The 13182-nt window shown below is 34.7% G+C and overlaps 1 protein-coding gene across 1 annotated transcript in view; it reads left to right on the forward strand.

Moving 5' to 3' along the window:
- RABGAP1 (RAB GTPase activating protein 1) overlaps window positions 1-13182 on the forward strand; it is a 159329-nt gene that overhangs the window by 63756 nt on the left and 82391 nt on the right. The window contains exons 11-12 of the mRNA XM_057548199.1: window positions 8501-8675; window positions 12365-12458. Of these exons, the coding sequence (XP_057404182.1) occupies window positions 8501-8675; window positions 12365-12458 (269 nt within the window). The remainder of the gene's footprint in view (window positions 1-8500; window positions 8676-12364; window positions 12459-13182) is intronic.

Here is a 13182-nt window from a genome sequence, read left to right on the forward strand (position 1 = left end):
CCTATCTGATCTGCTGCCTATTAACGTTATAAACCAATTCCTCTCTTTTACTTCTTACTTGCTTCCTCTGCTCTAACCATGCTCTTAGGGCCTTTGCTATCAACTGTTCCTTCTACCTAAAATTCTCTTCCCCTGGATCCCACTTGCTATTATTCACCTCCTTCAAGTCCTCATCTTCTTCAGGTCTTTGCTTAGATTTACTTTTTAGCAACTCATGACCACCCCCATTTAACACTGCAGTTTGCCTGATTATCCACTGGTACTGCTGATTCCCTCCCCATTGATTGTTTTTTTTAATTAATTAATTAATTAATTAATTTTTGGCTGTGTTGGGTCTTCGTTTCTGTGCCAGGACTTTCTCTAGTTGTGGCAAGCGGGGGCCACTCTTCATCGCGGTGCGCGAGCCTCTCACTATCGTGGCCTCTCTTCTTGCGGAGCACAGGCTCCAGACGCGCAGGCTCAGTAGTTGTGGCTCACGGGCCTAGTTGCTTCGTGGCATGTGGGATCTTCCCAGACCAGGGCTCGAACCCATGTCCCCTGAATTAGCAGGCAGATTCTCAACCACTGCGCCACCAGGGAAGCCCCCCCACTGATATATTTTTAATTTTTTTTTACAGGGGTGTTAGTTTCCAACAAACTGCAAAATATACTTCTTTTTATTTTGATTATTACCTATTTTTCATATAAGAAACCTCTACTAAGGCAGTATTTCTAATCTGACTTGTTCACTGATTTATACCAAGCAAATAGAACATGATAGTTCTTAATACATATTTATGAATTAATTTTATTTCATGTAACTCTGAAATTCCATTATACAAGATTATAGTGTTGTATGTGGATTTACTTGAATATACTTTTCTGTAGCAATAAATATTTTAGTTCCAGTGTGTCCAAGTTAGCCCTTTTGGTTATAGTTAGAAAAAGGTAGCAAGCAGAACAGGAATAGAGATTTCTTTTCAGTGTTATCTTAAGAGACAAAGTAAATCTGGGTTTCCTAGCATTGTTCTGCCAGTTCTTCACTATGACAGGAGCAAAGGATTAGTGTAGGATTATCATCTAGAACTTGGCTTTTGAGTCAGAGTACATGGATCTTACCATTGACTAGTTTTATGACTTTGAGCAAGTTCCTTCAACTCTCTCAGCCTCAGTTTACTCAGCTGTGAAATGGCAGTGATAGAATCTTCCTCATAGTGTTATTGTGACATTAAGTGAGAAACTGTACAACGTACTTGGAATAGTTCCTAGCACATAGTATGTTCTTCATGCATTTGAGCTATTATTATTGAGAGGGACGTCAGTGGGACAGCAAAAACACTTAAGTCATGAAATCAGAACAGCATCGATTATTTAGTGGATTAGCTCCAGGGGAAGAAGGCTTCAGAAAGAAAGCCAATTTACAAGCATTATTTTACAAGTTTAGGGAATGGGTGGAAATGATTCTTAATAGTTTCTAGAGTAAGAGTTAGCAAACAAATTAATTGTATAATATTTTTTAGTATAGATTTGTATGTAAAAAAAATTCTCTTTAATTAGAATTCTGTTTCTTTAATCTTATCTCAGTGAACATAAGTAAGATTACCCTGATCTTGCTTTTCCCTTGAGGTCTTATGTTATACAGCCGTGATTCAAAGATTGCATGGGTTTACAGGAATATTTCTTCTGTGGTTTGATTTAGAATAATGTATCTAATTAGGCTAACAAATGACTTGTCAGGGTAGACTAGCCAAAAACAGATGTATGCCTGAGACATAGCCTGATAGACTATTCTAGACTCTCTGTTAAAGTTACAAGCTAAACCTAGGCTGAGTTGTCAGTATTTTCTTTGCAAAAAGCTGAAGTTTATATGTGGAAGCTGGGAGGAGGGCAGGGAATTCCTGAGAATAATGTCTCATTTTTCTCCTTATTTGTATGTCTTGGGGTGGGTGTGAGGGGTAGTCAGGGGGAAAGGAGAGAGGCAGTATGAAGAATTTGAACAGTTTTTTTTTTGTCTTAGTGCACTTAGGGCACTGTTAATTCTCATCACTTGCAACACAATAAACTAAGTTTATTTATTTCCTCTTTTACGTTCATGGCTTTAAAAATTAATAGCAGTTACCACTAACTGAGGCCCTCCTGTGGCAATCACTCGACTAGCTACTTTCACTTTTCCTGTCTTATGTAATTTTCATAGTGATCCAGTGAGGATAGTGTTTACATTTTATAGATCCAAAGATGTGAAATAGATTTTATGGGATATTGTGTGAGCAAGATTCATACCTAAGCCTTCTAAGAGTCTCAGCCAGGGTTCTTCCCAAAGAAACATCCTTCTTTCGTCTTTATTTCTGTAAGAGTATTTTTGGGATTTACTTAAGTCAAATTAAGCATAATTTAAAATTTTAACCTCTTTGCAGTTCTCATTAGACAGAAAAGGAAGCACTGCTACAGGCCAAATTTTTAAAATATTCAGTATATAGTTTCTGTTTATTGCTGATGTATGGGAAAACAATTATAGAAATGTTATTAAAAATACATATTTAAAAATTGATTCTTTTTTCTTTCACTAAAATTATCTGGTGACTCAGTAACTCCTTTTTAGCCTGGAAGCCTTCCCAACTGTGGGGATTCCTATATTAAGATGGCGCCATATTAGAGAAACTTTTAAAAGTAGTGGGGAATGAAAGAAGAGGAAATGGTCTAAAGACTAGATTTTCCAACCGTAACATAAAGTGAATAAGAGACCAACTAATCATTCTTAAATTCTTAAAATTATAGAATTATAGAATTTTCATTGCTAAAGACACTGTAGGGGTCTTAAAATGTTTTATTTTATTTTATAAATAAAATTTTATAAATGAAGAAGCTAATGTCTGAAAGACTAAGTGATGTGGCCAGTGTCATATAGACAAGTAATTTGTATAACCATCCGTACTGGAAACCCGAGCTTCTATCTCTTTGTGTATTTGCTGTGTGTGTGTGTGTGTGTGTGTGTGTGTACGTGTGTGTACACACAGGCACAGGCACAGTCACATGTATGCAGTACACCACTGTACCTCTCAAGATGGAAAATGCTTTCTGTACCAGAGCTCTTCAACAGCTAAATCAGGAGGCACAGGTTCAACTATTCCTGGGAAGTATGATCACTTGGTTAAGATGGTGACTACTGGATTTCTCCTTTGTAAAAGTAGATTTTTCTTTTTGCATTTAGCAGATCATCTTTGAGGTGGTACTTTGGCAACTTCCAAATATCCTTTTCCTCAGCACCTTTCTAACTAACGGTTTTAGCATTCGTTGATGATCCCTGCCTGAATCAGTTGAGTTCATTCACATATTTTTAATAGTAATTAAACATTACAGGGTTTTTTCTTTTCTTATACATGTATATGTTTATTAATATTGAATATTTAAATAATAATAATAATAAATTTATTTGCTTTATCCTACTTTATCAAAGAGTTAAAAAATATCAGTATTGTAGGAAACACCCTTAATGAGTGATGTTTATTTTATTGCTCCTGGTAAATTTATAACAAAATTTTATAGACTTGTAAAATGTCTGTTGAGAAAAGGTACTATTATATGGGCTTACAAAACATAAATTTCAGGTGTTTAAAATTCCAGTGAGGACAAACTTATATTTTAATTTAATACAGTTAACTGATGAGGATAATTAAACATCAGTTAATAAACTTGCACCATTTCTAAAATATACATAATGTCACACTGCAATTTATGTACAACTTATGTTACACACGTTTCTTTCAATTGGAAATAAAACCCATATTTTAAAATCAGTATATACTTTAGAAATGTAAACATCTAAATGAAAAAGTTTCCAAAATATTTAGTGTATTCGACCTTTTCCACAGATGCTTAAACAAATTTGGGGGAGAAATAGCTATTAATATAACTGCAATACCTGTGTATTTTTTCATGTTTCTCATTCTGTGTATGTAAAAAATACAGGTATATAATATGAAATTATTTGACTATAGTTTTAAATTCCCATTAATTTCCCATTCATTCAAAAAATCAGTATTGCAATTAATATTAAAACTGTTGAGTGAAGTTTAAGATTTTGTGGAACCTCTTTTTGTCCTTTGAACGTGTTCTAGTAAGATTATATTCAGTAAAATCAGTACTGTTCAAAAGTTAGCTAGAATATTTTCTTTTCGTTGTAGTTCTGTTACCATTTGACATATAGTTAGATTTATTTGTTTTCATATTTTTGATTTGGGGGCTTGGGGTATTTTCCTTTTTGGTTTAATTTATTTTTTGAATATTTAAAATACTTACATGCTACAAAAGTCAAAATTATATAAAAATGTATACTCTTAGGTCTTGGTTTCATTCATATCTCCCTTTCCCCAACCCTATAGGTAACCATTATTATTGGTTTCTAGGTTATCTTTCCAGTGTTTCTTTTTGTGAAAATAATAAAATACTTCTATGTGTTTTTTAACTCCCTTTTAAACAAAAACTAGCATACTATATATATTTTTCTGCACCTTGCTTTTTTATCTTAATATATCCTGGTGATCATTCCATGTAAGTTTATAGAGATCTTCCCCATTCTTATTAACGACTGCATACTACTTTGTTGTTTGGATAAATCACGCTTCTTTCAACTAGTCCTTTATTGATTAATACTTGGATTTTTTCCCAAGCATTTGCTATTCTAAATAATGTTGCAGTATAGCACTTTGTGCATGTATTTTTTTGATTTTATGAAAGTGCATCAAAAAAAAAAAAAAAAAAGAAAGTGCATCTTAGAGTAGATACCTGTTGGTGGAATTACTGGCACATGAGGTAATTTTGCATTTGTAATTTTGTTCTATTTGCCATGTTCCCCTCTGTAAAGGTTGTAATCGTAGAGATTAGCAGGTATGAGAGCACCTGTTTCTCCAGAGGCTAATCAGAGTGCGTTGTCAAACATAAGGATCTGATGGTAGTTTTAATTTATCCTCTGATGAATGAAAACAAGCATTTTTTTTTTTCAGATGTGTAGGGGTGGTTTTTCTTTCCTCTTCTGTGAATTGTCTCTTCATATTTTTTGCTCTTTGGTTTTGGCCATTTCCTCTTAATTTTTAAAAGTTCTTTATGAAATCAAAGAGAGTAACCCTTTGAGATATAATTTGCAAATATTTCTCCTGGTTTGTCACTTGTCCTATGACCTAAATTATGATGAGTCTTTGGGCTTTTTTTGCCACACAGTTTCTTTCTTCTATACTTGAATTTATCAAGTTTCTCCTTTAAAGCTTCTGGATTTGGGGTCATAATTAGAAATGCTTTCCCTACTCTCAAGTAATAAAGGAATTTATACATTTTCTAATATTACTAACATGGTTTCATTTGACTACTTTTATTTATATCTCTAATTTATTAGTATCTTATTCTGTTATATAGTGTAAGGTATGGATCTGATTTAAAGTTTTTTTCAAATGACCATCCACTTGTCCCAATACCATTCATTGCAAAGTGTAACTTTTCCCCCAGTGATTTGAGATGCCACCTTTATCATATATCAGATTTTCATATGTATTTAGAACTCTTTTGGTTTTTATGTTCTTTTTGATTGATCTTTATGTTACTCATTCACTGATACCACACTGTTTTAATTACATAGACGTTATGTTTTTATATTTGGTAGGGCTAACTTTCCTCCTCAGCTGTTCTTCTTTTTCTGGGTTTTGCTAAGTATTCTTGATTGTTTATTTTTACATAAACTTTAGATTCAACCTTTGTAGCTCTGGAAGAAAATTATTGGTATTTTTATGGGGAGAATTGAAATCTTTGTGATATTAATATAGAGTCATCTTTTCCAAGAACTTGTGATATCGTTCCACTTATTCATGTCTACTTCTTTTTTTTTGGTCTTTTAAGAGTGCTTTTTGAAAGCTTTTTATTATAGAAAATTCAAATGTACACAGAAATAAAAAGAATAATATAATGAACCCCATGTACTATTACCCAGCTTCAACAATGAACAACATTTTTAATAGCTGGAGTTCTTGACTTACAGGCAGGGTCCACTTGACTCCATATTTATCTGACTTCAAAAGGGCAGTAGTGCTCTGGTGACTGTCACTCAAAGAGGAGTTTCTAGGTGAAGTGCAATGGTTATTACATTCATATAGTTTCTGAGAAAAAATTTTAAAGGTAAAGAGTTATGTTGATCTTTGAAATGTTCCAGATAGCAATTAACTAATGTTTTAGAGAGTAATTTAAAACAAAAGTAAATCCTGTTCCCTATCAAAGCGTATTTGAAATTAAAAATCATAATTACAAATTTAGAATGAACATATGTCAAAGATTTAATTTAATTCATTAGGTAGTGAGGCAACCAGTAAGATGGTAAAACTGGTTCTAAGTATTTGAGAAACTTGAGTTTATATAGTCCTTTCTTTAAAAAAAAAAAAGAATGTTAGAACAAGATTGCTGGGTTAGAAACAAAACTGGTTAATGTCCTATAGGTAACCTTTGGGTTATCTTTTCTATTAGACGGAAATCATTTGCATAGCTATTGGACACAAGCCTACAGATTAATATGTAACTTCACAGAGTCTGGGTCCTTTAATTAATAATAAGTAATTCAGTCATTTATTCACCTAGAAAATTAAATAATTCTTTGGTGGACATGTTAAAGTCAGCACATCTGGGTCTGTGTGTCAAATCTGGCCTGGCACTTGCTTTTTTTTTTTTTTTTTTTTTTAATAAATTTATTTATTTATTTATTTATTTTTAGCTGTGTTGGGTCTTCGTTTCTGTGCGAGGGCTTTCTCCAGTTGCGGCAAGCGGGGGCCACTCTTCATCGCGGTGCGCGGGCCTCTCACTATCGCGGCCTCTCTTGTTGGGAGCACAGGCTCCAGACGCGCAGGCTCAGTAGTTGTGGCTCACGGGCCTAGTCGCTCCGTGGCATGTGGGATCTTCCCAGACCAGGGCTCGAACCCGTGTCCCCTGCATTGGCAGGCAGATTCTCAACCACTGCGCCACCAGGGAAGCCCCTGGCACTTGCTTTTATAAAATGCTTTTGAAACACAGCCACACTCACTGTCTATGGCTGCTTTTGCACCATAATGGCAGAGTTGAGTAGTTGCAGCAGAGACTACTGGCCCACATAGCCTAGAATACTTACTTTTTGGCCCTTTACAGAAAAGTTTGCCAACTACTATATTAAACAGTGCTTCAGGATGATATTGAAAGGACATGTTGCCACTACCTAAGCCTTCCAGGATTGCGGTAGTTTTTCTTAAGAACCCAAATGAACATTAGGATGACAAAATCTGGTCTCTGCCTGGTATTTCTGTACCTAACGAACCTCTTATTGCTCCCCCTCTTCTGTATTTTTACTTTATCCATGTATATCTTTCTCTTCGGTGTTGCTACCTTTCTATTCTAGTTGTCTCTGTATCTTTTCCTGTAGTTCTGTCTTGTCCTCCTGCTCTGTATTTCACTTTTTTCCTCCTCCTTAAACTGACTCTAATATGGAATGTTAATATATTTAAATATTGTACTGGTAAAGTGTTACATTGCCTACTCTTAATTTTTTATTTTAAGCCCTTTTAAAAAATTTTTTTTTAGTTTATTTATTTATTTATTTTTGGCTGCGTTGGGTCTTCATTGCTGTGCGCGGGCTTTCTCTAGTTATGGCAAGCAGGGGCTACTCTTTGTTGTGATGCATGGGCTTCTCATTGCGGTGGTTTCTCTTGTTGTGGAGCATGGGCTCTAGGCAGTCGGGCTTCTGTAGTTGTGGCACACAGGCTCTAGAGCACAGGCTCAGTAGTTGTGGTACACGGGCTTAGTTGCTCTGCGGCATGTGGGATCTTCCCGGACCTGGGCTCAAACCCGTGTCCCCTGCATTGGCAGGCAGATTCTTAACTACTGCGCCACCAGGGAAGTCCCTTAATTTTTAATTTAGGTCAATTTAAACTGTTATGTGCTTGTCTTAAGATAAACCCAGAATATAAAACAATTTGAGCTATCAAAAATTTTATTTGTTCTATTAATCTCTTTTCTGTCACTTACCTCTCCTCCCACCCCCAGTTGTAGCTTTCAGTTGAAGAAAAGTTCCCTATTCTGTTATAATTAAGCGAAAGGATTTGGGGGGGAGGGGCATGGAGATAAGACTTTCTTAGTTCTAAACTTTATGTTTTAGAATATTTCTAAAACATTTTTTTCATGTATAGTTTTATGTAGGAAACCTTGAACAAAACAAAGTAATTGGGGAGCTGCAGAACGGTTAACTTTTTAGTTCACGCTTACTAAATATTGGTAGTTGGATGTTTGATGATACAGTCTGAATACAGTAAATAAAATTGCAGAACTAGAGCCCTGCTCAGTAAATATCCTATTTACCTTTTCCTAAGTCTAAACATATATTTTTCTATTTAGAAAAGGCTACATTTTGTTTAGATATTTAAACTAATACCTTTCTGTTCTCATATCCTGTATGAGATCAGAAGTAGTGCTCAATTAAAAAAATGTTTTATCCCTTGATAAATAATGTATTTTCATCTTCAAGATAAAGCAAAAGGAGAGAAAGAACAATACTGACACTTTATACGAAGTTGTTTGCTTGGAAAGTGAATCAGAGAGAGAGAGGAGGAAAACTACAGCCAGTCCCTCAATTCGCCTGCCACAGTCTGGATCTCAGAGTTCAATGATACCTTCTCCTCCAGAAGACGATGAAGAGGAAGGTAAATTGTAGGGAGAGCTTAATTTCTATTTTGGGGTGGCAGACCATACAGACCTTTACAGTTTTATCAGGGAATTGATAAAGTGACATAGTATTTTGAATTCTTTTAAAAGGACTGTGGGAGATTAAAAAGTGATTAACATAGGACTTTCTTTAAGGTAATTGTAACCAAGTTAGAAAAAAATGAGATTTATAATTAGTGCTTTTTTAAATAATCAGTCTGCTAGCTTAGTGTATTAATATAGCACATTTTTAGAGCAAATTTGACACAGCTTCCACCTCAATAAATGTTCCCATCTCAACTGATTTATACATTATTGGATTTTCACACTGATAAATATTAGGAATCAACCAGTTCTTTATTTTTTCCTCTTTTTTTTTTATGGTTATATCTGTAAACTATTCTATCAGTCTGTGTTAAAAGATGCAGTATACAAGTGAGATATGAAGGGAAGGAACACAGGAAAAGTGAAAGTTTGGGAGGCATTTTCCAATTTATAATTTTGTACCAGAGCTTTATTTTTAAGGGCAAAAGCAAGCTGATTATGAGAGGTCATATGAGGCATGTATCTATGTGAGCTTCACAAGAAGTGTTTTAGAAAATTCATAGACGAGAATTCATTTCTCATTGTGGAGTATGTGGTGGAGCACCATGAATAGTTTTTTAGCTGGAACTTTTAAAGTGCGAGGAGAATTCAGGGATAAAGGGGCTGGTTTGGGCACTTCTGGCTAAGAAATTACATTAACAAAAGCATGGAGGTGGCAGGAATGTCTGATTGGGTTAAAAGAAATACATATCCATGATTATATGTCCTTTTTTCAAGTTTAGAGCAAGCTCTTACTTTCCACTTTCTGTTGTTCCCTGTAACTTCTACTTTTTCCTGTGACTAATCAGCTTAGGATCATTTATTAGTAATATTGATGGCCACCAGTTACTAGATGCTTAATATGTGGTAGACAGGTACTTTGTTTATAAAATAATACTTTGTTTATATAGTCCTCACAAATATCCTGAAAAATAGGACTTATTTTGAATATACTTATTTTGAGCATAAGGAAATAGAATCTCAGAAAAGTGAATTTGCCCAAGGTCACAACAGCTGGAAATTGGCAGGGAGGATTTTAATCCAGGTCTGTGAGTTAATAGTCTGAGCTCTATTCTGTCACCATCTCTGGGCATTTAGTTCACATAAAGCATTTTGAAGTGCAAAGAAAGCACATATGTTGTTTTGTGAAGTCAGAGATACAATTTATAGTCTCCCTGCAGAGGCGATTTAAGTCATGTTTTAAGGCTGGGAAAGGTGAAATTGTTCCCACTGTTTGAGATTGTCTACTGTATAACTGGTTCTGGAGACTTTCAGTTTCCCTTCTAGGTCAACACTGCTTAAGATGCAGAGCAAATAAAAGTTTATAGAACTTTCCTCCCCTTAAACTCAGGAATTTAAAAAAACACCCAAAATTGAGAAAGACACTCTATTTATTATGAAACCAGAGACTGCTCAAATCTCCATACTATAGATGTTAAAGGATATCTACCAGTTACAAAGAAATTTGGGCCCAACTAATAGATAACATCAGGATTGAGATGTAGTTCTAATCTCTAGCAGGCACGGATTTTTAATGTAATTGAGGGGGTTCAGAAGGCCTCTACTGACAGCTCTTAACTGGGGAGAGATAAGGACTAACAGCAGTCAGCAGCCCATGGGAGAATCAGGCAACACTAGAACACAGCTCTGTAAAGGAAGAGAGCGTGTCCTTTTCTGCCCCACATTATTTCCCTGGTGTGTAACCCAATTCCTGGTATATAATAGATGCTCAGTAAATATTGGCAGGATGAGTAACCCTCCTGGGGTCGATTTCCATAGTGAAAAGTTAATGACAGGAGAACTGGGACTGAAGAAGACTTCAGCCATGCCATCTTTTAATTCTCTCTAATGGAGTATACAAACAAGGGAAACTGGTCCTGTTGTGATGTTTGCTTCATGGAAAGAAATGGCTGTAGTCCTCTAAAGAGGCTCCTTTATCCATAGGACATTTGTGCTCACAGGGCTGGAAGCCAGCAGTTATAAATGGGAGGTGTTCAGAAAACGTTCTGAACACATCCAGACAGTAAAAGAGAATTTTGTAAGATAGGTCTTCCTAATCTCTTTAAAGGAATTATCTCTTGTAAATTTTAGTACACTTTTTAGTAGCTGCCGTCCCCCAAAGATGTTGTGTTATATTGACATTTTTAATGAGTAGAGAATTACTTGAGGCATATAGAAAGTAGGGCCAATTCTGGCAAAATAATGAAGCAGGGGAAGTTTATCTTAGTGCACTGGAGCCTTTCTCTTTTCCTTATCTATCTGCAGAGGTCTCACGTATATTCAGTCTGTCCTCTGCCATAACTCAACTATGAAAACTGCTGATAATGTTCAAGGCATTATAATGTAAATAAATTTAATAATAAGTATCCTGGATTTCTGAGCCTTTAAAATCAGTGCTCTCAGATATGCCATCTCTAAAGGGATGCCAATTCATGATGTAATCATCAGAGATGTAAAGATCAAAACTTTTTAAGGCAGGTTAAACCAAAAAATCTAGATACAGCATTGGTTGAGGACACATGGAAACAAGTACTGTTGTACCCAACTAGTGCAAATATCAATTGGTAAAACCATTTTGGAAGGCAGTTTGTCAGTAAGTTTCAAAATCCTTAAAAGCATGCATTTTTTAACCCAGGGAGTTCTCTTCTGGGCATATACCCAATAAAAGCAATGAGATATGTTCATCCTGATACTATTTGTAGCAAAAAGTTGAAAACTCACCAAGTATCCAACAAAAGAAGATTATTAAGTAAGTCTTAGTTCATATTTCCCCCCACTTTCATTACACTTTTCAATTTGTCTCACATGCCTTTATCATTGCCACTTTTTTCACTGTCTTTATGTCTTATAATCTTTGACTTCGTATTCAAATTTACATTTCCTAATTATTTGTACTAAGTTTGAAATGATTCATTTTGGTCCTTTTTAAAATATTTTTGTGCTTTCTATTATAAATTATGTCATTGTAGAAAATTTAGAAAGTCATAAAAACATAAAGGAGGAAAAAAAAATCATAACTCCATCACTCAGTGTTAATGTTTTGGTATAGTTCATTCCAGACTATTTTCTATTTTTTAACATAGATTATAATGAAGATTTAGTTCTTATGTTTATTTTATGTGGTATTTTGTGAGATCATTATGTAAACAAGTGTCAACACAAATTTACATTGTAAACATGTATCATAATTTATTCTGACATTCTCTGCTTTCCTATTTTTGTAGCTTATGCTTAGGTGGTTTGTAATTTTAACTGTTATACATAAGACTGCGATATATTTTCATGTATAAAGCTGTTTGCTTTGGAATAGGTGAGAGAACATACATTTTGAGTCCTATCATTTTATAATTATATGGCTCTTTTCTGCAGTTGACATAATATAGACCTATATGAAAAGCAAAAGAGAATTAAAGAGATTACAACAACATTCCACCTAGGACCATTTTTATTTTCCTCGTACTTATAACTATATACTAAAAGAGAGAAATTATGATACTATGCTCCCAGTAAAATCTTTCAAATTTGACTGTTATGTTTCCAGGTCATTCTTCTGGCTAGCATAGCCACCTCTGTTATCCTTTTTTGTGTGTTTTGTTTATTAAAGATAACGATGAACCTCTCTTGAGTGGATCTGGTGATGTATCCAAAGAATGTGCAGAGAAAATTCTTGAAACATGGGGAGAACTGCTGTCTAAATGGTAAGTTGTAATAGAATAGTTCTCCTTTTCACCTGTAATTCTTATTTTATGGGTATGGAATTTTACCTAACATTATTGAATTTTGGAGCCAATAATAAAAACCTAAGTATGAGGTTCACATTCTAGAATCTCTGTTTTTAGAGGTTTATAAGGGTAGTAGTGAAGATCTGAAATCAACTTTCAAAATATCAGAAACCTAATAAATTCACATTGCTGCAGAAAATATTTATTCAAACATGGAAAGCATGGGGAGAATAAATAAGGAAAGAAGTCATTTGTATTAAAGTGGTTAGGAACCACTGACTGGTTAAGATAATACACAGTAGTTAAGACTATACACAATACTCAGGGAGGTTTAGAAGATGCTCACACAATGCATAGAGCCATGGTAAGAGACTCCAGGTGGGATTTTTCCTTATCTGTGTTATATGCCTCAAGTGACAGAGCAGCATGTCATAAACATGGTATATATCAATTGCTCTACCAATTACTTTTCCTACTAACACTTGTAAAATTCAGGAATTTCTCATCCGCTCAAAAGATGGTTTGAGAACAACATTAAACACTATCCTCTAGGCTGTCTAAAGAGAGTACATTACCTTCAGGTATTTATTAATGGTATCAGAGACACTCTGGTAAATCAAGTTGGTGAGACATTTATGTAGTTTCCTTTCCCCATTGTGTAGGATGCCTGTATATGCTGAAAAGAGCTGAACTTGAAAGT

Source organism: Balaenoptera acutorostrata, chromosome 6 (assembly GCF_949987535.1).
Source record: "Balaenoptera acutorostrata chromosome 6, mBalAcu1.1, whole genome shotgun sequence".
Taxonomy (NCBI): Eukaryota; Metazoa; Chordata; class Mammalia; order Artiodactyla; family Balaenopteridae; genus Balaenoptera; species Balaenoptera acutorostrata.